Source organism: Perissodus microlepis, chromosome 14 (genome assembly GCF_051167445.1).
Source record: "Perissodus microlepis isolate ML-2025 ecotype Zambia chromosome 14, ASM5116744v1, whole genome shotgun sequence".
In the NCBI taxonomy this organism is placed as follows: Eukaryota; Metazoa; Chordata; class Actinopteri; order Cichliformes; family Cichlidae; genus Perissodus; species Perissodus microlepis.
In genome coordinates, this window is record NC_140474.1 from 8283083 (window position 1) to 8308457 (window position 25375).

The window sequence follows — 25375 nt, forward strand, 5'->3', positions numbered from 1 at the left end:
GACGTTTATTTCAAACGGACCACAACATCTCTCCGAAAGTTGACGTGGAAGTGTTTGTGTACAATGGCTGATACTAAAGTAGAAATTTCAGCTGACAGCTCGACTGCGGCACAAAATGCAAATGCGGCTTCACAGCCGAACAATCCTCTGTCGAGGAAGCTTAATAAGATATTAGAAACCAGACTTGACAACGACAAGGTAAGTGGGAAGACGTTAGCTTCTTGCTTTTTGGCTAACTAGCTGAATGTAGCAACGAAATAAGTCGTGTTTAAATCAGCCGTTCATTATTATTAGAATGATTTTTCAAAGTTAATCTTTCTAGGTGGCAGTTGATCATCTCTGACTCTATCAAAGCTCAATAATAACATTGGTCAGATCTTTAGCTGTCCAAGACTTAGCTTTTTGCTGCATCCATTCACTCTTGTTATTCCACCAGAAAGTGCTTGTTATTTAGCTCAAATAAAAGGAAACATACACTTCAAGTGTGAAAATGCAGGCCACAAAACTATTTCCACATTTTATGTTCATTTTGAGATATGTGGATTTATCAGCTAAAGCAGCAGATAGCTTGGGACATTACAGTTGTCACAACACTGCAGCTGACAGTAATGGTTTTGTTGCTTTGTACTTCCAGGAGATGCTTGAGGCTCTGAAGGCGCTGTCGGTGTTCTTCACTGAAAACAGTTTACGCACCAGGCGAAATCTTCGCGGGGATATAGAGAGGCGAAGTCTGGCGATCAACGAGGAGTTTGCGCGAATATTTAAAGGAGTAAAAGAGGTGATACGGAGTTTATTATTACTGATGAGCTCTCAATGCTGTGGGATCATAGCCAGAAAAATGTATAAAATATATGTGCAGTAACTGAGGTGGGTTGGGAATTTCCACAATGAGCAGATGAATCTGTTAATTTTTAACTTTATTTTATAAAAACAGCAAATATTAGGACTTTTTATTTCTAAAGAAAACAGCATTTCAGGGAGTGAAATTAGAGAGAGTGATTTATTAAGACTTCTACTACTTCCAAACAATTTATCTGGGCATTCATAGTCTTTTAATACTAGATATTTTGTTCTGACGAAGAATGAGTCATTACTTTTATGTAGTTCTGTGTGCCAATGTCATTTCAAAACTAATTCATTAATGCTTTTAAAGTTGCTTCTGTGAAGAAAAATGCCATCATTCAATCATAGACATCTCTTCCCTTTATTCTAAGCCCTTACCAGCTGGCAATTACAGGTATGTTCATACTTCAAATGCACCAAAAGTAATTTAAAGTTAGTTTTTGTTCTTGTACTAAGGAAGCACTGATTCAGTTTTTTCCATTTCTGATACAAGGCTATGGTAGCGCTGAGAAATTAAAAATGCACTGTGACTTAAAAAAATATAACAATGATGATAGTAATAATAATAATATTAATAATAATAATAATAATAACCTTGGTTAGACTGAGAGGCTGAGTGCATTAATAAGGTCTTAGAAGCAGGGACAAGCAGGGATCTGTCCATGTAGAGCTTTATATCTTAATAACAGAATTTTTAAAGTGGATTCTAAATATCTCTGGAAGCCAGTAAAGGGATCCAAGAATAGGTGTAATATGTGACCACCCCCTAGATTTTGTTAGCAGCCTTGCTCCTTGCGTTGTGCCCCAGTTGGAGACAAGCTAATGAGGACCAAGAGATGCACATGAAAAATGCATTAGAATAATCAAGGCAACAGAAAATTAAAGTTAAAGATGATTGAATGACAGTGAAGGATTGATTTTCACAATATTGTCTTACCAGCATCAGGATGAAGGAAGTTTGAAATGTAAAAACACTGACAAATGAAAAGCTCACAAAACACGCAACAGAACACACAGACACAATGAGGATGATTTAGAGGAGACAATAACATGAGAGAACAGCTGCAGTAAACAGCTAACAGCAAATATATATCTACAGTATTATATGACTTATTATTTATTGCTTTTCCTGTTTTTCTCTCTCACAACACTGACAGATCCCCTGCTTATTTTAGGCGTGTCTCAGTAGAGTCTGTTGCATCTTTCAGTTTCTATCACTTCAGTAGCTTTATGATGTTGTCTTTACTTCATGTTATTATCTCCCTTAAATCACTTCTGTTGCAGTTAAGGGAGCTTTGGTTTTATTCAATTTTTTATTATTTATAAGATTTTTTTTAACTTTTATTTTTCTTCAGTTGTATATTTTGTGTGCTTTTTCAGCATTTATTCAATTAACGGATGTTTTTACCAGTGGGTTTGACCTCTCAGGCCACAAATACAATACGCTGAGAAGGTACAGTACAATACTGATACCGTGGTATCAATATCAAGTACTGATCCAGTACAATTGTTGTTTCAATAAACTGCATTACTTATTCTGAGGAGAGAAGAGAACTGGGAATCATTTCATCTTTTGTTTAAAGCAACAGCATATCCTACTGAACTTAAATGTAGAATGTAAATACTTCCAAGAATGTAACTTTACAGAGTTGGTATTTGCTGGTAAATGATGAACTGGTAGAAGGAAAAAATGCATTCATGTTATTTTGTAAATTTAGTTGCACAAGTCTCATTTAGGGTAAGTTTAAAGTCTTCACTGCATGTGGCCAAATGGCCATTCATGGTCATCCTGGTTTCTCCGTTCCCTGCTCTTAGTCACACTATGGGTGCATCACCTCACATACACACACAACATGCTGAGTGGAGCTAAGAAGATACAGATGCGGTAAACATAACAAGATTAGGAGTGAGCGTGCCTTGAGGGCAGCCATTCCCCAACATCAGACCACTGTGGCCCATTTTGACATTTGAAAACTGTCTGCCATGCAGTCAAACTTGTAGTCACATCTCTGAATATCACACAAATTTAATTTAATTATTTGCATGACTTTTGGAGCCTGAAGAATTTTATTTTATAGACCCGTACAATGATTGGACCAAAAGGACTATAATCTGATTTACCCTTCATCCTATAGAAGTAAGTCAGGTAACATTTGAAAAGGCTCAGCTTTCAAAATTGTGTGTTTCAATCTGTTTAAAGTTTTCAAATTGCGTAAGGAAAAAAAATAATTTCAGTTGACTAATTTTTTTATTTTGATTTTTTTTTAATGAGTTGATTGTAACTGATGTATTGGGGCGCAACTACCATACCTTTACACCCCATCAAGAGGCCCTAGCACATACTTGGGGAATTTCTGTATTAGGGAAAGCATGCTGGATGTTGTCAGTTATGTCAACTCATTTGACCACAGTTAACGGTTAAAGCTTTTGCAAACATACAGAGAAAAGCTTTTAGCATCACAGATGTGAAAAGCCTCCAAACTTCTCACCTTTTGATGTGAGCTTCCTCCCTGCTATGTTGGCTCTCCCATTAGAAACTGGTGCACTGCAGCTGATTTGTGGTGCTGTAAACTAAGAACTGAATTAAATGCATTGGCCTTTTAAATCAGCTGTTGTCACAACACCAGATCAAGCATTTTGAGTAAGGATCAGGCTGCTATCCAATCCAAATATCACACTAGTACATTCCTTAATCGAAAGCTGATATCCAAGATCTGTCCTACAGATACTTTATCTCTCTTTATGCAACTCACTAGATCTTGTGCGAAAAGACTAGTTATTGGGCGAGTCACTGATCTAGAGTTCAGAGCCCAGACGACTTGCAGACATCTAGTGCTCCATCTAATAAAATAAAAATATGCTTACAATTTGGATATTTCTTTATCCAAAACACAAAAATGTGTGGTCTGGACCAGCTTTAGAAATATTCTCACGGCACACTGTAGTACGACTTGTGTTTAGCTTTTTGAATGTGATCAGAGGTGCATCAGTGCTGGTGTAACTGATTTCACGTGATCTGTAGGAGCTTGAAAGTGTTCACGAGGATGTCCAGGCGATGAGCACATGTTGTGAAGAAATGACCAATAGATTAAAGGTACGTTAATCAGCTCCATATGTTTCAAAATTCTCCCGTAAGTTTAAAAAACATGACCTAGTTTATTCTTATAGGCTTGATGGCGTGTATCAAAATATGACTAAAGTGATTATAGAGTTTATTTTGGGAATATAGTTCTTGTAAACTGTCTTTTAAACATAATTCCTCTTCTACAGGCTGCAAAAGAGCAAACACAGGACCTCATAGTGAAAACCAACAAGCTGCAAGGAGAAAAGTGAGTAGATTTGGATGTGTGTGGAGATCAGCTTGTAACTTGATGTATATTTATGTTTTTAAAAAAGGATACAGGTGAAGAATCAATTGTGAATTTTCCTGAAGAATAAACAAAAGGAAATAGACAGTTCAGTTGGATGCCTATAATTTGTACTTAATGGCTGACTGACAATCTTAATATCTTTTATCACATTAATGGATGGAATAACTTGCGTATACTTAAGTGCACTGATGCACTTAAGTAAAGTTCTGCAGCAGGAAAAAGATTGGTTGACTTTGAAAGTTATTGAACTTTATTTTTATTTTTTACTTTATTATTATTTGAAAGTTTATTGGACCCAGTTTGTTTGGAAAAATAGATCATGCAGTATAGGATAGCACTTTCTTGTTTTCCCATATTTGCCTCGTACTGTTAGCTGCCAAAGAGGACTTCTCCATTTAACTGGAACATGTTTAAAAAAATGCAAGTGTAGTATTAATACTATTCTGATTGTTTACAATATAAGATGGTCAGCAAAAGAGGAGCAGACAATAAAAGGCCATAAAAATAAAACTAATACAGAATCCTACAAATTCAGGCCACTTATGCTTATTATTTATTTAACACTTACTTTAAATGACTAAAGTAAAAGTTAAAATATCTCTTAATTCAGCTGACTTTACACATAAATGCTTTATAAATCTTTAACACCTCTATACCACCTCTGCAAAAACCAATGTTCTCATTTATTCATTGACACACACCATTGGGGGCAATGAGAATCAAATCTGGACAACTACCATCTGTCTTCCAGCTGTCCTACTTACTCCAGTGTTACAGTTTCGATATCCACAAGTATGTGGGGCTCAGCTTAGTCTTGAGTTGCTTGGTGATTTATACTGCAGTGAATACTACTGCAAGTCATCAAGGTGGGCTCCAGTAGTGGCGTGTGAGCAGGTACAATCCCAGTTTTAGATACAAAGGAAGTACAAGGTTATCACTGAAAGTTCTCTGACCATCACTCATTTAGGTGATAGTGTTACACGTGAACATGAACTGTACTTCTGCATCAGATCTACATTGTAACTTACACCATAGCCGGGACCCTATTTTAACCCTACGCTGTAACCTTCTGCGACATGCGACATCTTTCCGAGAAAGATGTCGGGTCGAAAACATAGCAAAGCGACTTGTATGGTGCGGAAGTTTGCGGTGTAGTTATGAAAGGAGTTTCTGGTTACTGTGTAAGTTAGGATAAATATTTCCCACAGAAGTCAAAATCAAGCTTAAATTGTGTGCTTTAGTAAGTCAGCTTTTTAAAGTTCTGGCTGCACTTAAAAACCTTACTGCACAAGACAGTAAGGTGATTTGATGTTACTGATACCTATGATATGTTACTGCATTTTTAACTGTACTTTGAATATAACTGTAAAATAATTAACAGTTAAGATTCAGAAGAACAAGACAATATTAATAATCCTTACAGTCTTCTCTACATGTAAATGTAAGTCTCAAAATCAAGGGTTTGTGGGGGGTTTTCCTGTGCGCTCTCAGATCTAATTGAAGCCAGACTCTTACTGGAGAGCAGGCGTCAGTACTTTCCTGCGTGGGTGCGTGTGTACATTAAGATTTGCTGACGGCACATATTAACGTCTATCAGATATGCAGATCCAGTACAGCTCATGATACAGAGTCAAACTGTAGACACGCAGTGTATATTGGGTACTCTCTTACAGCTCTTGGAATACTGATGGGTATTTTTTGGTTGAAAGCCTTCCAATAATTTTTTATCTAGGTTTCATTAATCTGAATTTGGCCACAAGAGTGCTGGCAGCAATGCAAAAATAAAATGCCCCCCCCCCCTCCCAACATCCTGTTGGCTGATGGCTGACAATTCGGGTGGGGTTCATTAACATTTGTGCCAGATGTGACCTCCGCGCTCAGTGACCTTGCGAGTTGACATGGAGGCAAGGGTAGAGATAATGTAGATTTCTGGCAAAAGACATTGCTGACAGCTGTGATGTACTGCGGCAATTCCATGCTCCACTGGCACAGCTTCAGGACCTCCTAGACAAAAAGGTGACATGGGAGCAGTGGCAGCAAGATTGAAGAGGAAGGAGATGAGTTCCGAGACTGAGAGCAATGAAAGACACCGGTGGGGATAAAGCCAACAGTGAGCGTGTGCAAGCAATTTTTTTTAAAAACAATGTGTCGCTTTTGTGCAGTGGGTCCTGTTGAAGGTGAACAGTCAGAGGTTTTACAAGAATGCCCTTCTGAGTGGCCTCTTGCCTTGTCTTCTTCTTTGCGTAGCAGTCCCGTGGGACCTGCTGTCTCTCTGTGTGACATTTTCATTTGCAGAACCGCAGTGCCCCCACAACGAGATTGGACGGTTTGTGAACGCTGGGCTATGACCTTGTCTTCAGCAATTTTGTCCCAGAAGAGTTGCCAAGGGAAGTGTGCAGTCAGACTGTCTTCCTTCAGCCACCCACCACTCAGCTCACTGCACCACCCCACTCCAGTCTTCTTGGTCCGATCTATTTCAGGTCACACAACCCTCTGCAGTCCCGAGACACTTCTTCTTTTTTTTATGTTTTGTCCTGTTGACACTTATTATAGCAGTGCTGCATTTGCCGCACAATCCCCCATGTTTTGCTTACAGGGCAGCTCTACTGAGAGAGTGTAATCGTTTTCAGAGGCCTGCAAATGTTACAAAATTGTATTTACTTGGCCAAGGGGGCCTATCCTCTACTGTTTGCCGTCTTATCTGCCGGTGGCACTGTGTCATTTGTCAACACTAATGAAATGGAAGGCAACAGCAGATCACTTACAGTGTGCAGAAGCAAAGGTGGGAGCAGAGAGCTCCTTTGTTTCGAGCTGGTTCTGTTCAAAGATGCTGTCAGCAAGAGCACATTAGGTTGATATGTTGTGTGCTGTTCCGTAATGAAATGTAATGTTACCCACCTGTACTGCTTTGTGTGATCATTGCGTTAGTGTGACATGTCATGGTGTTGAACAAGTTTAGACATCTCACAAACAGATGTTTCCGTGTAACCGCATGAGCCAGAGCTGAAGGGCATGAACTGTTGGAGCTTTTTACTGAGATGCTCGTAGTTGGCTCCCTACATGGCTAAGATTTACCTGCATTTCCGTTGTGGCAGAAACTCATTTACCACATTAATTCCGTGAGCTTGTGATGAATGATCAAATATGGATCCTTGAGAATAAATGTTCTCAGTACGACGTCGGGGCAGGTCATTAATAAATACAAGAGTGCTGAAACCCCTTAGAGAACAATCAGGGACATCAATGACAACCCATGTAAAATGACACTTGAGCGTTATTAAGACTCAGCTTGCTGCTAATGAGGACATGGCTGTGAGTATGCCTTTGTGCTTTCTGATGTAACTGCATGCTCTCTCTGATCGCTGGCACATGGCTAACAGCTTTGGGAGTGCCAAATTTCTCTGCAATTCTTTGAAATGGCCCCTGATAGATGCTAATGCATAATCGACCTACATGCTTCTGAACTCGTGAGAGACGATTGGACATTTGCTTATTAAGGAGAGGTGTTGCACTAGTTCTTTTCTTTTTTTTATGCATATGCTTATCAGTCATTTTTCAATTTAAGCAATATTGCAATTCTGTTTAAACAAGTCACCTTACATAAGAGCAAATGGAATTGGTAAACGGTGCTCTGCGATCAGGCTGTCAGTTTTTATAAACTTGGTGCAGCACTATGAGCTTGGCACTGTGAGGTAATTAAGAAGGTACTGACAAGGCTGTTTATGAGCTTGTGCAGTGTTATATTGCTTAAACAATTTTCATGCTTGAAGAGACTAAATCAATTGGCCTTATTGGTAAATCTGAGCACACACAGAGACACCAGCAAAGACACAGGCTGTGACTTGTTTTCATCGCGTCACATAACCCAGCTCTAATTCAATTTTGCACGTGTTGGATATTGTTAAGATCAAAGGTAAAATATTGACTTAATTTTCCTTTGAACCACTAACCCATAGTCTCTTGTCATACTTACAGTGTGCTGTTTCCGATTCACTCAAGTACTGTGCCTCTCTCTGGTATTCAGTAATTGCAGTCTTGCGAAGAATGTGTCATGTCCTGACAGCACTGTAGAAAATGATCCTCCTGCTCCACTGTTCCTTTGCTCTTGTTTGGTGTGTAAGAGAGCTCCCACAATCCCCCTCTTTTCACCTTGTACAGCCTCTTTGTTGTGATTTACATCCTGGAGGAACAGGTCTGTCACTCCTGGCTCGGATGTGAGGGGGCATTTCTTATCTTCTAAAGGTGAATCTGATGATGCGGGAGCAAAGTTTTTTTTGTGTTGCTGCTAACATGTCTGTCAAGTTCGGCGTTTCCACACGGCGAAGACTAATTAAGGATGCGAAACAACGGGGTACGAGTGTTGCCTTAGGATGAACCGCATTATGTCGTATTTTATTTAGAATGGGAAGTTGAGTAAATAATAAGTAGTGGTTCACCCATAATAACTGAAAATAAACACGTAAGCTTCATTGTTCCCTTTCAGAAATTGCTAATGATTTTTCTTTTTGTTGTTGTTGTACATCCGTGTGTTTGTCTTTTTATTCCCTCTCTCCCATTGTGAAGATAATAACTCAAGTACCTTAAATGATAGAAATTCCATGTTTATACTGACTGTAGAACAGATGATCCAATTAGATTTTTGTCAAAGCCTGCTGCATAAATTTGCATATTAGTGATAAAATCGTTTTTCTTCAGACAGCCATTGCTCCTCACCCTAAACGAGTTTACAGATTTTGAATTAACAGTGAGTGTGTTTGTGTGAGGACCATCATGTTCACATGGAAATGATTTCTCTCTGTTTAGTTAATGACCTTGTTAGCATAGCTTGTTATTTTGGTGCGATATCAGTGTTTGAGTGCCTCTTGTATTAATTTGTTATCTCGCAGTAATGTGATGTTTTTTTCACTTACTCCAGCCAATTTTCATTCCATTTCTCTCCCTTTGCCTTTGAAGTTCAGTGCATTCTCTTCTCGCAGGTACTTCTTATGCAAAACATATACGTTTGTTCTTTTACTTTACCTAAATATTGTACTGTTAGGTGTTTCTAACAGGCTAAAGAGCTGCTTTGGACAATCCCCTAGTGAAAACCTGAAACACAAAAGGCCAGTTTATGTAGAGGGTGCTCTGCTTTATCGCTGAAAAAGTAAAAAAAAACACTAAACTTTTTACAGTCACCACTTACAATTTTGATGTCGACAGGTAGCTGTAATGAAGCCAGCTTTTAAAGTATGCAATCCAAGCGTGCCGTTGGATCTGTTGTGTGCTGCAGCAAAATCTCAATAAAGATTTTGCTTGAGGTCCTACAGTGTGTGTGAGCCTTGGCAAGTTCTACAGAGAAATACTGAATTACTAGTTTCTGTAACAGTTTTACAACCCTTTACTTTCAGCCGGCTGAGCACTAGTAATGGCCATGTGAGACACAACTGTCAGATAATGTTGGGTTCTTCTGTTCTACCCAAATAACCCAGTTATTTACTGATCTTTCTGCACTTTTGCCAAAGAGAGAGACTATAGAGGAGTTGGCTCACACGGGGATGAAGGGAGGACACGTTGCTGTTCCGCTATCCCGTGACAGAGTTCCCATTTGATCAGGGTGGTTTCCATGGTCACTACTGTGTTAAGACACTTATCGTCACACTGATAGCGATCGCTCTGCAGTCATTGGTGACAAAACCTGGCCGGTATCTGTCTCTGTGCTTTCTTTGTGTCTCTTCTCTTACTCTGATATTCAAGCTGCTTCACATGATGCCTGTGTCCCACCCTGCTTTTACTCTGGTTTCTCTGTTTGTGTGTATGTGTGTGAAGAGTGTGATTGCCATCTGCTGCAGGATTTTGATCATTGCACCCTGTTGACAGCTTGCCCCCTTCTTTGTTAAATGAAGGCATATAAGGTAGTTTTTCACACCTTTTTATTTGTGCAGTAAGGAAACACAAGGGGCCGTAACAAAATGCTGTGATAACACTCTTTGATGAAAGACTGAAGAAAACAATTTTTTTTTTCTATGACAAAAATCCACAAGGGTTTTTATAGAAAGACATAAAACATCATGATGATAAGCAAATACCCTGCTGAACAGAAACTAAAATAGAAGTGCATCATAAGGATAAGAAAATGTTTTATTACAGTGCAGCTGTGACAAGTCAAGGAAATGAACAACATTTATCTCTTTCCATTCAGTCAGCGTCTGGAGGTGAGGGCTCAGGTTGCTCAGGCATTCCTCACCAAGTTCCAGCTATCTAATGAGGAGATGGCCACACTGCGAGGGTCTCGAGATGGACCCATTACTGAGGTAAATCTCTACTGTCATGAACAATGAATTAAAAGAAGTGACAAATCTTATGTTTTGCAGGGGAAGGATTAGGAGACTTAGACCGACTGTATTTTATCTTTAATTTTTTTGACATGTCTTCAGTGATCATCTTCTACTCGAGGCTATACTACCTGCATACTCCATGAAATCTATAGTAAGATGTGAACGGTACTACAGTTTCTTAGGAAGTAAATGTTCAATGCTATATTTTCCATCCCTTTATACATTATATCAAGAACTGAATGCAAATACAAAAAGAAAACTGCATTATTGATCAAATGCACTTTATGTTTTTTACTGAGTACAACACTTTGGTTCATTGTTGTTGTTTTTAAAATTAAATTTGTTTGACTTGCAATTATTTTGAAATGAGACAGTGCTTCTTCAGCTTCATATACATAATATCATAGAATGAGTTTTTAAAGAGCGTTGTGGTGGCTTAGCACTGTTGCCTCATCACAAGAAGGTTCTTTGTTTGAATCCACTAGCTGTCTGGGGCCTTCTGTGTTGAGTTTACATGTGTGCTTCTCTTCTCTCTGGATACTCTGGCTTCCTCCCACAGTCCAAAGACTGCTTAGTTATTTGATGATTCGAAATTCACAGGAGGTTTTGTTGGCTGTCTGTCTTTCTGTGCAAGCCATGGGACAGATTAGCGTCCTGTCCAGGGTGGGATAGACTCTGGATGCCATGTGTTTTGTCATGCCCCAAAACAACAGTTTTTTTCCAGAATATCAGATTGTTTTTGCAGTTCTGCTAGCATTATTGCTCAGATTACATAATTTGTGTGTTGTTTACTTTGCCAGGATTTCTTCAAAGCTCTCAACCGAGTGAAGCACATCCATGAAGATGTGAAAATCCTCCTGCGAACTAACCAGCAAACTGCAGGGTAAGATCCACATTTCACTGTGTAACTGCCTTTGCCTCCACTTTCACTGAAATAAAAGAATGTCACTTACAGTAATTTAATCTGTGTTATATTCATCTCTATTACATTTAATAATTTAAGTGGAAGAATTACCAGTAAAGTGTATTCACATCACTGTTATGCTTCTGACATTATGCAGCAAGTCTCGAGTGTTTAATGTGTGGTCTTGGCTTGCATGCTTCTTCTAGGTTAGAGATCATGGAGCAGATGGCAGTGTTACAGGAGACCTCATATGAGCAGCTCTACCGCTGGGCTCAAAGTGAGTGCAGAGTAGAAATACATAAAAGGCATGTGCATGTTCTGAAAAAACAAAGAAAAGTATGATTTTTTTTATTGCTTTTGATCATGATGTGTTCTTTTTGGTTTCGCATTTAAACAGAAAACTTTGCTCTTTCAAGTGTGAGTAATTGCATGTATTGGATACATTTAAGGATACATGTGACTCATATCCTGTCTGTCTTTGCAAAAGAATGCCAGACTGCAATATTTTCCGCAGCTTAGCCATGTATTTTGTCACTGATGTCAAATGGATTGGAAATAAACTGTTTAAGTCACAGTAACTTCATTTGTGTCTTCATGAAATTACAAAATGTAGAGCGTCGGCTAAATTATGAGCTGCTCTACACACGCTTGTTTTGCTGTGGTTTAAACCTGCCAAAAGCCTGAAATACAGAGATTTGTCAAGTAATAGTTTGTTAACTGTGAAGTGACATTAGGTTAGAACGTTGTTTGGTCGTTTTTGAATTATGTATTTTGGGGAAACTCTTTTTTGTCAGTTGTTTAAGACTGAGAAACAAATTTTACTTGCAGATACAATTGCAGATTTATCTGTGTTTCCAGCTTGAGTTGAGATTGACAACAGTGGATTGTGTTTTGCCACAGTCTGGAAGCTTGGCTGTGTGCTTGTACTGTGTGAAACACAAGCAGAGTCACCAAATTCAGGGGAAAATAGAAGAAGAAAAAGACGAAAGAAAATTTGTTTTCTTCTTCTTCTTTGATTTGCTGTCCCCAACAGGGTCGCCATGATCCACAACATTTAGCAACAAGGAGTAGAGCATAACTCTCAAGACTTCAGTTGTTAAAATCATCAGATTATGCTCCAGTGGAAGTATTTCTTGTTTTATTTTGTTTCTTTCACCATAGATGAATGCAGGGGACTGACCCAGGAGACATGTGATATCAGCCCCGTCTTAACTCAAGCCATGGAAGCCTTACAGGACCGACCTGTTCTTTACAAGTAACATATAATCACACACATTAACAGAAGCATGTCTCTGTGTTTGTCTTTCTCTTTGTGTCAGCATGTTTTAAAGTCCTGAACCACAGGATCATATTGTGGCTAAAACATTATTTTGGATTTCATAGTAATAATAGTAAGCTAGGCCACAAAATACATCTACAAACATTCACTACAAATCCATGTTAACTTCAAAAAAATTTTTCACAGTGACTATATTGCACTGTGTTATTGTCTTCTTTGGGCAGTCAGTGGTGAATAGTGAGAACTAAGGGCATTGTTATCACTGTTATCTTGGAAAGAGAAGCAAAAAGCGTCGGCCTGGCACAACCGAATGTTGCCCTCGTGCAGCCTGTAGGACAGGAGAGGGGAGGTCTGCTAAAAGGGAAAAAACAATCCCTCTTATTATAAAAATGCTCAAGTCTTAAATATATGTCTGCAAATTTCTGAAAAATCCTCTATAAGAAGTATAAATTCAAAGGTTGTATTTTGAATTTCCAAATCTACATCACTCATATGTCTGTGAAGGTTCTCAGTCATCCAGGTCATCGTAGTCAAAGGAGCTTGCAAAGAAAAGCGTCTGGACTTCTTTAAGTTGCTTGAAGACGTTTCACCTCTCATCCGAGAAGCTTCTTCAGTTCTAAGGTCAAATGGTGGAGAGTCCCAGATTTAAACCTAGTGGGAGTATCCCCCCACAGAGGGACAAAAGGACCCCCTGATGATCCTCTAATCGCCTGAGCCAAGGTGTGACTCTGGGTGAGCGACCATCTTTGAACAGAGGCGGTGGTTTACGACACCAACTGTCTGCCATCTATAATCCAGTTTTGAGTTCCCTCCCCAGACGCCTTAACGCCCACTCACATCCTGGGCCATCTGACCTCAGGAATTCGCATGATAAGGTGGGGCCAGGTTTCACAATGAGCTCACCCGAAACGCTGGCTGATTGGGACCCACACCCAGTTTCACACCTTGGCTCAGGCGATTAGAGGATCATCAGGGGGTCCTTTTGTCCCTCTGTGGGGGGATACTCCCACTAGGTTTAAATCTGGGACTCCCCACCATTTGACCTTAGAACTGAAGAAGCTTCTCGGATGAGAGGTGAAACGTCTTCAAGCAACTTAAAGAAGTCCAGACACTTTTCTTTGCAAGCTCCTTTGACTACATCACTCATAGTTTTTATAAGGAGTATCCAAGAAAATGGAAATCACTTTCCTTTGCACTCAGTTTTCCTCTCCAAAATTCATTGTGTGTGTTTTTTAAAGTCAACACAAACAGTATAATGTACTGTGTAAGCAGTCTTTCTTTCTTTCATTGCTGATTGTTTATCTGCATCATTCCCCCTGCAGTCTACAGAAATCAGTGTAACATCTTTACCATTTTCTTTCTTATAAGCCAAAGAGAAATAGTCATTAGTCTTGTTTTTTTGTTGTTGTTTTGTTTTGTACAATTACAAATGTTTCCAATTCAGTTCAGTTTTATTTATGTAAAGCCAAATCATAATAAGAGTTGCTTCAAGGTGCTTTATATTGTAAGGTAAAGACCCTATGATAATACAGAGAAAACCCTCTATAAATAAGCCCTTGGCCACAGTGGGAAGGAAAAACTTCTATTTAACAGCAGAAGCAGGGAGGGAATCTGAAAAGTAGAGAGGGACTTTTGATTGTAACGGGGGTTTTATACTTCTGTGTCAAATCTATGCTGTTAGTAAGTGTTAACCACAAAACTCTTTCTAACGAAGACAGATCCTACACCTTAACCCTTGTGCCCTGCCTGGAAATGCAACTACACATTCCACTGAGGTAGCCCACAACTATTGCGAATGACCTATTAAGTACTGTCTGTGTATTTCTGGGTACTTTATTGCTCCAGTTATTGAATTTATCAGTGAGAGAATAACAATCATTCAATATAAGGAGTTATAGTCAAAGCCTCAACATAAGTAGAGGCTAAGACACAGATTTCAGCAAATTTGTGGAGGGAGATTGCTGAATGCCAGAATGTACAAAGAAATATCAAAGCTACAAACTCAAGGGGCAAATATGTTTGCCTCTGCGGAAAAAAACCACAACACAGAGTGGAGATCCAGGAGGGAAAAAAGTCCCGACCTTCTCTTTGTTTGTATTGTGGCTGACACCAGATTCAAAACACTGGGACGTGACCACAAAGTAATTAACACATAAAACTCCATGCAAAAGCACAAATGCTTTTAACAGTGTTGCCACTTATGTAGGTTATGTTGTAGGCTCTACAAAGATTGACCGCATTAGTCTAAATCCACAGTAAGTCTGTAAATACAACTTGGACATGCATAAATATTGATGCTTTGACTGAAGCAACAGAATGAATGCAGAGGTAATGCTCTGTGTGCTCAAAATTAGCCAAATGCATTCAAATGTATAAAGGTGTGCTACGGGTCAAACATTTTCTAATTGATAAAATTTTCATCGCGTATCAGGCTAATTCATTTTGGTCACTGTCTCGCACAGTTGTGTTATTGAAGCAAATCCACTCAAACCAAAGCTAGGACTTGACACATTAATTCCAAATTAAACGTGTTAAATTGAAAAGGCTAAGGAACAAAAAAAATTAATTGCCCAGTGTTTTGGACCATGTGAGTCAATAACATTGAAACATATTACTCACAGAAAGAGGAAAAGCTTAAGGGCTGAATCAACATGTGTTTTAAACCAGTGAATATCAGTATCTGCAAATAATTTATACCTTCTAGTACAGGAGAAGGTCATTCGTCCTCACAAATATTTGCTCATAGATTTTCCGAGGCATACCGTGAGATTAACAAGACAAGTGAAAGTTTCACACGTTTTTTTTTTTTTTTCTTTTTAACTTTGTTTGTTTTTGTGGCAGACCTCTCCTGTCTGTCCCGCTTTCTCGGAAATGCACCTGTCTCTGCACCCACAAAGTTTCCAAGGTCAAGCTCTGGCTGTGGATGTTGAGGCTTAGAGAGAAGATATGAGCATTTTTGGAATCTTAAGTCAGCGCTATCTTCTGTTTAGTCTGTCACAGAGCCTGACACTGCATGGTCTTCAGAATAACCTTAAACTCTTTCCTTCTGGAAAAGCTCCCTTCATTGTTGACCTTACCGGCTGACCACACTGCAGCCTGCACAACAGTACAGCTGCTTGTTTCACATTACGTTTGGTTGTTAATTATTGCTTTTTTTCCTTTTGTTTTGTAAGGTACACTCTGGATGAGTTTGGCACTGCACGCAGGTGTGCCGTGGTTCGAGGTTTTATCGACGCCCTCACCCGTGGTGGGCCAGGAGGAACTCCCCGGCCTATAGAGATGCATTCACATGACCCTTTGAGGTACAACTCCCCTCACACTGTAATTTTACTTTAGGTTCTCAAACTGCATTTAAGAGCTGAATACTGCTTTTTCCAATCTTAAAAAAAAGAGCTTATTTTCTTATAAGTATGATCATTTTTAAGTTATCAGGTCTGTGGTAAGTCCTTTATAGTTTAGGGAGTCTTCCCTTTAAGTCAGGAATATCTAGGTCTGCACATCTCAAAAGACACATGGCTGTTTGTCTTTAATTCTTTGATGTTGTTGCATAAATAATAGATCAATTTTTAAAAAATCAGAAGAAAAATTGCAGAATCTTGAACAACTATTACTTATGAAAATTCAGTTTTTGATGATAAGGAGAGCTTCTCTAATAAATTATTCAGTAGAACTTTAATAAACAGACACATACAAGCCTCACACTGTATATCAAGAAATGCTCTACAGTTCTTCAGAAGCACAATCACGCCTTTAAAATATTTAGGCTATAAGTATTCTAGAGCATAAATCAATCACAGTTTGTTCCTTACTCCTTCGAATTTGGACTCTTAAAACCCAATTCAGGAAGATATTAAATGTCTATTGAATAACAGGATCTGAGTGTGCCCGAGTTTCCTGTTGTACCACACACTCCATCTTCCCCCTTCCTCCTCTGCCCAGGAGCCAAATGGGAGATTTTCTCAGAACACCAGCCATGTTTGGAACACAAAATCACCTCCACTTTATAGGAAGCACCAACAGTTCTGAGAACATCAAGTTCTTTCTCACCTCCTTATGTCCTCGCTCACACACTCGCAGTCACACAAACATACACTATAATAATTTAAGCTTAGTTTTCCTGTTTTTTACCATTATGTAACACTAAAATTCATGCTGTGTGTTTTTTGGCTGAGGGGAGTGAAACGCGATGGCCCACTGTTGTAGCTGTGACCACGGTATGGAAAGATTAGCCTTGGCTCGGTCCATTGTTGACATGCTGTTTTGTCACCCTTTCAGGTATGTTGGGGATATGCTGGCCTGGCTGCACCAAGCCACTGCCTCAGAGAAAGAGCATCTGGAAGCTCTGCTGAAACAAGTCACTCTGCAAGGTAATGACAAATTATACAATGCACAGTTAAATTCCCATCATCCAGTTCAGGTTTCTGTCCTAAGGCTAATATGGTTGTATGACAATAGGAAGTCATATAAATGGTCTATTCACTATGTTGTAGCTAAGGAATGATGTATTTTTTCTCAGTTGTATATTTATGAATACAGTGATTACATATACAGTGATCTCAAATGCTAATGTATATTTTATGTCTTTGTGCCTTTTGCTTGCATTAGGCGTGGAGGATAACATGCGGGAAGTGGTTGGACACATTACAGAAGGAGTCTGCAGGCCGCTAAAAGTGAGCAATCACATCAAACTACTGGACGGCTGTTTGTACATCACTATTTGACTGATTTACTCACTGTTAATGTTCCTCAGGTTCGGATAGAACAAGTCATAGTAGCAGAGCCAGGCGCTGTCCTTCTTTACAAGCTGTCCAACTTGCTCAAGTTCTACCACCACACCATCAGGTATTTAAAGTTTTGGTCCAAATAACTCAGCAGCAACCACAGAGCTGAAATGAAAGGTTGATTATTCAGCAACAAAAACCTGAAAAACATCAATTTCAATAATGAAATAATCAATGAACTCATTGTGTAGAACAAAGAATTCTGTGGCTTTTTCGACTGGTTTTTGCAAACTGTGGAGTTAGTCTCTTTTCTATTTTATTTTCTATTAGTCATTACAGTAACTTTCAGGTTTCACGCCTTTGGTTGGACAAAAGATGCTACTTTAAGCTTTTAAAGTGTGAGATTTCAGGTTTTTTTCTGCTAAAGAACGGTAAACAAAAGGTAATTGATCATGCAAACATACACTAAATGTGGCTGTCTGTTTATCTCCCTATTTGGTCTTTGTCCAGCTCAATCATTGGAACCAGTGTGGCCTCCTTGCTCATCACTATTGAGGAAATGCACTCACTCAGCAAAAAGATGTTCTTCAACAGTCTAAGCCTTCATGCCAGCAGACTCATGGACAAGGTAGCATAATCCATAGTATTGTTTTTCTTCACACATTTGTGGGGAAGTGGCTGTTTAAAAAAACCCCACTAGTGCAGACATAATAATAGAGAATAGAACACTTGTAGTGTAATTTAGAAAAGGTGTCACCATATTGTCTGTCCAGCAGAGAGCACTCTGTCTTAGTTATGTACCATATGCTCTTGTGTTACACATTTACTATACAAGCAAAAGGTCCCTGGTTCAATCCCACGAGGACACACAGATCGTTCCTTTGAGGTAGCTTTTCTAGTAACAAATCTTCGTCAAAAGTTGTAAACTAGTTTGTAAAATACTGTGTTAGAGAGTTTCTAAATAGTCATATCATCACTTTTCTTTTTGTTATAGCTTCAGTTTACTATTTGTGTATGATTCTAATAAATGTCTGGTGAAATGTCAGTATTTATTTATTTTTTTTGTCCCCTAAAAAAGATCATCGGCCTCAAAAAGCCAGTATCGGTTAGCCTCTTTACGACATCTTAACTAAAGAAAGAGATAAAAGTTCACAATGTTCTTTCATAAAAATGCTTAAATGACAGTGTAGTGAAGTTTAGTATTGCACCATGTGGACACACTTTGTATATTTCAGCTCTACGTCTAAACCCTCAAACACAACAAGGCTATTTCTGAACCACTTATGCTTGTAAACAATTTCGGCCTGCTGGCCGCATCATCAAAATGGCGCTAGCTGCGAAGAAACACCAGACTTGTCACCATTTAGTCAAATTGCCATCCAAATATACCTCAGCACGAGCAGTAGCTCTTCCACATTACATGCTGGCTGTGTCCCGATCGATAGCAGTTACAAGAATTATTGCTGTAGCTTGCTGTTAATCAAATTGGAGGCCCTCAGGGTTTTGGTGTCAATTCCACCTAATGCCAGGAACACAGCTTTCTCATAATTTGCTCTATTAGTTGGACAAAGGTGGTCATGCTCAGTTCTACATTGTGTGTCCAGAGGCCAATAAAATCAAAGCCCTCTTCATTAAAAAAAACAGCTCAGACTGAGGATCAGTGTGATAGCAGGTTGTAGCATTGTGTGCAGTGTAGTTGGTTGACAACTTGCCTGTGTGGAGGATATATCCTGCACACAACTAACCATTGTGATTGCTATTTTGGTTGTTTTTCTACTTCGCTTACATCTTGTCTTATGGCGCCGTCTGCCTGAGCAGGTGGAGCTACCACCTGCAGACCTGGGACCTACAGCCTCCCTCACTCAGACCCTCTCCCTTCTCAGGGAGGTGTTGGCCTCCCACGACTCCTCAGTAGTTCCTCTGGATGCTCGTCAGGCTGACTTTGCTCAGGTAAATACATGTTTTTGGATTTAAAAAAATGTATTCCCTAAACTAACCTCCCTTTATTGTTGTCTATTGTAATATTTGTTTCCATCTATTAATTTAGAAAAGGTGCTATTTAACTCAGTGATTAAGGCTTTGTCTTACTTTTTCTCTTCCAGGTTCTTTCTTGCATATTGGACCCCCTCCTACAGTTGTGTACTGTGTCAGCCAGTAACCTTGGCACAGCTGACATGGCTACATATATGGTCAACTCACTGTATGTCATGAAGACCACATTGGCCCTCTTTGAATTTACAGACAAGAGGCTTGAGATGCTCGAGTTCCAGGTCTGTTCCAGTTGTAAACATACATAAATAATTAGCGAATTAGACATTCTTTTTCTCATTTTACGTAGCTGTATTTGATGAATAAGTAAACACAGTGACTCTAATAACAATGATTAAAAACCATACCCTGGTATGGAACAAGACTTATTGAATCACAAGTCTCTGTTATTCCACATTACTGCATCTGTATTGTTCATTATTAATAGCTGATAATTATTCCCATCCTTTTCATTACAAGCCGCAGAGGCCAAATCTTTCACTAAAGAGATCTAATTTGCTGTCTCATAAAAGGGTGTGCATCGTGCATTGTTGTTCACGCTCCAATAGTCCATCTACCCCTTTTATTTTTATCACTTTTTTTGTGTTGTTGAACACCACAAGAGCTCCAGTGAAAGCTTCATTATCAACAGCACAGTGATTCTCCATTAATCACAAGTACCATTTATTCACAATGCAGGCTTGGACTTGAATTTGAAGCCACTCTCTCCCACATTTTTCAGATCGAGGCTCACCTGGACACTCTGATCAACGAGCAGGCATCCTACGTGCTGACCAGAGCCGGACTAAGTTATATCTACAACTGTGTCCAGCAGCACAGTGCTGAACAGGTCTCACACAGAGCACTTAAACACATGTTCACATGTGCTCACTTATGAGTTTATAGAACTGGATTTTTTTCTGTCATTTCTCTTGTTAGACACGCTAATGGTCCTCCTCTTTTTTTTTTAAATAGTATACAGACTCCCGTAGTATTGTTTGCACTACCGCTTTGAGACACATTTACAGGCTTTACTATTGCTATGGTTACATGACCAGTTTCTTTGTTAGGGCATAATAGCATTTCCATCAGATTTTTCAGATGAAGGCAACAGAGAAGGGCAGATCTTATCAGCTTGTATTTAAAAATGGGTTCTCCAGTAGTGTCCTGTGCAGATAGGAGCTGATGAGCCTTCCACCCTCTTTTTGACACATTTTGCCACTGGACTGACTAAGACCCATAGTTGTGGTTTAGCATGCAAGCTTTGACTCTGGGTCATGTCAGGACATACCACACCCTGCTGCTGCAGTTCAACACAGAGGTCAATCATAAACTGTGATCTTCTGCAGACTATTTCTCTGCCTGGGTGGCCTGTCTTGTTTTTTTTTTTTTTTTTGTGGTTGTCTTTTTAAAAAGATTAAATCACGCCTTTTGCACTTGATTCCAGCCCAACTGTTTAACTCCTTAATACTGTGTGGTGTGCTGTATTTTGTTGTTTTTTTTATGATGCATTAAATTTCAGAAACAAACAAAAAAAAACAACTATGATTTTAAATGAGGCTTTTCACAGAGCTTGTTGCTAGCAGATGACTTTGCAGGTTCATAGTATGTCTGTTAATGTATCCATATCCCTATAAAACAACTCTTTTGCTTTGAACCTTGCACTGCTTTCTATTTGCTGGTTTTAATGTTGGCAATTTAGGCGCTTAAGCTTGACTTAATGTTACCATTCTGGATAATCAGTGGCAGCTAATTGCCTCAAAGGTATCTGCTGTTGTGTGCACACAGTCAGGCATTTATTTACTCAGTGTAGTTAACGTCAGGATTTAGGAAGGGCATTTCTCTTTTTCACAAATCGAGGCGTGCATTTCTGATTTCAGTAATTTTGCAAAGATGAACTACACTGACGAGTATTTTCCTAATTCTGTGTCTTATAGGTCAATTGGAGGTTGGGTACTGATTTAAAATAGTGTCTTGGTAAATTTCAGATTGTAAATCATCTAAACCACATATAATTAAATCAGGAATAGCTCCAACTAACCCGGTTAGGCCTTTTAAAAGGACAAGAAAGGAAGTGTCATGCACTGATGCATATTTACATTTATAGATGCTGAGATAAAGATGACATTTTATCATGATATAGCACTTAGATCATATCGTCTAGCCCTAATGTAAATCATCTTTCCAGCCAGCTCTCTAGGGGTCAGCTCAGCCATGCACAATTACGATTACCTTTTTGTAAGTATCTTAAGTTTTGGCCAGAAGAGCAGGTTTTAGCTGCTGCTCAAGGCAGCATAGACAGTACACAAAGAAACCTTTTTGGCACTGCATGCAGACGTGAATAAATGGAGACCCTCCACTGCCTTACCTTTGTTCAGTTCTTTACATTGTTGCTGCTCGAGCGCTGTAACCTGAAGGTAGATTCTGAACTGACAGTTGCTTTTCTTTTCTTAGGGTGCTCTGTCCCTCCTCCCCGGCATGGACAGCTCTTCTGTGAAGGCGGCAATGGTGAGTTATGCTAAATGTGTTAATAAAGCTAAGGCCCATGCAGATACCTGATTCATGATTCCTGCTGTTATCCTTCGCATGCAAACAGGTCCAGTTTGATCGGTACTTGTCGTCCCCTGACACGCTTGTGATGCCGCAGCTCAACTTCCTGCTAAGTGCAGCCATCAAGTGAGTTTCTGTCCCTAATGTTGATAGGTATTTCTCTGTTCACACAGAGAACAGCATACATGCAATATTCAGGCCTCAAATTAAATGTTTACTCAAATCACCTGGTGTAATAACAGAGTGGAGAGCGTTGTTCTGACTGAATAAAAATAGAACCGGAGCATCGACCTAATTATGTTCAACATTCATCACTTACTCAGATGTAATATGATCATTACTGCATTCTAAACAAAACACTCGAATAAATTTACAGAGAGTTTGGATACTAAATTGCTGAAGCCACCAACACATCAAGAGCACGGTGGGCAGGACTGGCTGTATTTGTCTTACTGATCAGAAAAAGCACATGCTTTTAGCTCAATGCAGCTGCTACATTGGAGGGCTCTTTCTATGAGTTACGTTTACTGGAAAGTGCAGCAGGCTTGAGGAGCACTCTGTACCTCAGGTTAATGTTCTCTATTAATGGACATGGAGGACTGATGGGCAGGACGCCATTAATTAGCTTCTGGTCCATTTCTCACCCTCGCTCGTTCCCTGAAATCATCCCTCCTCTTTGTCTTTCTCCCGCTCTCCCCGCTATCGCTCACGTCCGCTCCTCTGCTCACCTAAACACATATAAACAGCCGCCTGCACTCTGAAAAATGCTCCCGGAGCCCACAAATAATGGGAATGTGATTTTAGACTCCTTTCGCTTCACTTTTTGTTTTTCTTTCTTAGTGCACTTGGTTTGGAGTGTGTGGTGTTACACTCAGCACTGTGCCACCTCGTTCTCTGCGGGCCAATTAAAAATATGGATTCTCAAGAGCGTGAGTGGGATACAACCAAGGTGCTCCCACTGTGTCCCCGAGTCCTCTCACCAGGCTCTTCAGCCCAGTTGTTCTATCCTCTATTTCTATTGCACTGCAAATAAAATGGTCACTTAATGTTTCTTGGACAACACTGAAGCAAATCCTGTCTGTAGATAAAGAAGTCGCAACTAAAATAAAACGTAGTAATGTTCCTTTTATGTTATTGTCCAATTATAATTAGTTCCCCAAAATATATGAAGATAATGTCTTTCACAGTATCGTAAACGCCAACATACTAACAAATAGAACAAAATGGCTTTATTATAATACAAGCACAGTTGTCAAAAATTGTTGCCAATTGTTGTTTTGTTTTGTTTGTTTTTTAAGTTGGCTACATTTGAGAGCTTTAGAACTTTAGATGAATAGTGGCGCCAGATCTTAATTGCATAATTATGACGTCTGTAAAATTGGGACAGAAATCGGAGAAAGAGATTAAAAGTCCCTCATGTGAGCGGTATTTTCTTTGCCAAGTCAGTATGTGTTGTTGTGGCAGTCACCTGATTCTTGTGCCTTAATGCTGTAATATGCGTCCATAGATGGCAGTGTGCACCGCACACTGTTGTTCTTTGTTTTGGTACAGCAGTGGCAGCACACATTGGTCACATGAAAAGACACATCTCATTCAAGGCTGACTTTATTCAGCTCTTGATCAGTGATTAATTGCAACATGCCTTCACTTGCCCGATTAAGAAAAGCTTAAAAAGCCAATTTGATACTGCAACATTGACGGTTAGGTTTTCACGAGTTGTATTTGTTTGTGCAGGGAGCAGATTTTCCGCCAGTCGACAGAGTTGGTTTGCCGAGCCTACGGGGAGGTTTACACAGCTCTGACCAGCCCAGCTAATGCCTACAACGACCCAGAAAACCTGGTGCCCAGATCCCCTCAGCAGGTTCAGACTTTGCTGTCCTGAGAGACACTTTTGTGCCACTTTGTTGATCTCAAATACACCGGGCGAAGCAAAGGCCCAGCAAAGGTCAGCCCGCAGGGTATTTAAAGAGCCGTGTAAGTTGTATAGTGTAATAACATCAAAGTATATAAAAGTAGGAGTAAAGGTGGGGTACTTTCTGGGAAATGTGGGGTGTGGTCACTGACCTCAGAGAGAGACAGGACCTGTATATAGAGAGCATTATATGTATATGCTGTATGATGTTTTCACTTTCACTGGGGCTTTCTATCTGTTTTCACCCTGTGTGCTCTTTGGGTTCTATAAGTGTATCTATAAAGTATCTGTACTGAAAATATTGAACATTATATAAAACAAAATAAAAAATAATTTAACAGACTTGTCCAATTTGTTTCTTCACTATACTGACAGGGAAAAACTAAACAGCATTGCAAGGGGGAACCTCAGAAACTCCAACAAAGGCCATGTTTATTTCAATCGCAGCTGTTTTAAGTTGTGGGTTTAAGACAGAATTTATTTTTTATAGGTGCAGTTGGCTTCCATGCAGTCCTTAATATGAGTTCAGTGAGACTGAATGTAGTTGCTGACCCAACATTTGATCTTGTCATCTTCTTCACACACCCAGAGCAAGAATTTGTCTATACATTTACATATAAAACTGGACTGACTTTCAGCCTAAGGTGCAGTATAACTTCACGTCATTTGTAGGCATACACCTCTAAATTAAAGTTACACTATATGGGCAAACGTATTAGGTCACACATCATTGAATTTAATAATGCTTTGGGATTGTTTTTTCTGGAGTTGTCCTGGGTCTTTTAGCTCCAAGGAAATCTTAATGCTTCAGTTTACTGAGACATTTTGGACAATTCTATGCTTTCAATTTTGTGTGAACAGTTTGGGGAAGGCCCTTTTGTGTTCCAGCACGACTGTGCCCCAGCGGATAAAGGTTCATAAAAGCATGGTTGGATGAGTTTGGTGTTTAAGAACAGACTGGCCCACACAGAACGCTAACCTCAAACTCAATGAACACCTTTGGGATGAACCGGAATGGAGATTGGATGAAAATTGCCATAGACACACTCCATGCAAGCTGCAGTAGCTTTAAAGGTGAAACAACTCCATAAAAATGCGAGTGGGTTTAGAATGAGATGTCATAAAATGTTGTGTAGGTGGCCAATACCTTTCTCAGTATAATGTAGAAATAAAAGGCTTACTGGGTTTGGTTTGACACAGAGAATATTTAACTTTTTGAACAAAGGATTTCTCTGTTGATAAAACCCAAGGAACAAGGGATACGGTTGGTCAGACTTATGCAAGTGAAAAGAGTTGTCCTCAAGTTAACTTCAGTCTTAGTTATTTATAAACGCATGCACAGCACAGTTGATCTTTGTAGTATTTTTAGTCTCTTGCCACAGTAAACTTCACGGCTGGCGACGTCATATAATATCACATCGCCAAAACTTTGACTCCGCCCAGCAAAAATAAT

The 25375-nt window shown here is 39.4% G+C and overlaps 1 protein-coding gene across 1 annotated transcript; it reads left to right on the top strand.

Moving 5' to 3' along the window:
* On the top strand, positions 1-24264 carry cog6 (component of oligomeric golgi complex 6). The gene is made up of 19 exons (XM_084950633.1): positions 1-198; positions 635-778; positions 3866-3937; positions 4114-4172; positions 10393-10504; positions 11329-11411; positions 11639-11709; positions 12594-12687; positions 15885-16013; positions 16987-17078; positions 17317-17381; positions 17462-17553; positions 17943-18060; positions 19251-19382; positions 19535-19702; positions 20203-20310; positions 21915-21968; positions 22057-22136; positions 23745-24264. Exons 1-19 carry the CDS (start codon positions 64-66, stop codon positions 23890-23892), a joined length of 1956 nt encoding a protein of 651 aa, XP_084806759.1. The 5' UTR covers positions 1-63; the 3' UTR covers positions 23893-24264.
* Positions 24265-25375: the final 1111 nt, after the last annotated feature.

Bases quoted from the DNA above. Each gene is read 5' to 3' on its own strand.
- cog6 (XM_084950633.1), top strand. From the start codon at position 64: ATGGCTGATACTAAAGTAGAAATTTCAGCTGACAGCTCGACTGCGGCA. The intron at 11,412-11,638 runs GTAAGATCCACA...TGCTTCTTCTAG, and splicing joins ACTAACCAGCAAACTGCAGG to GTTAGAGATCATGGAGCAGA. The intron at 20,311-21,914 runs GTCTCACACAGA...TTCTTTTCTTAG, and splicing joins AGCAGCACAGTGCTGAACAG to GGTGCTCTGTCCCTCCTCCC.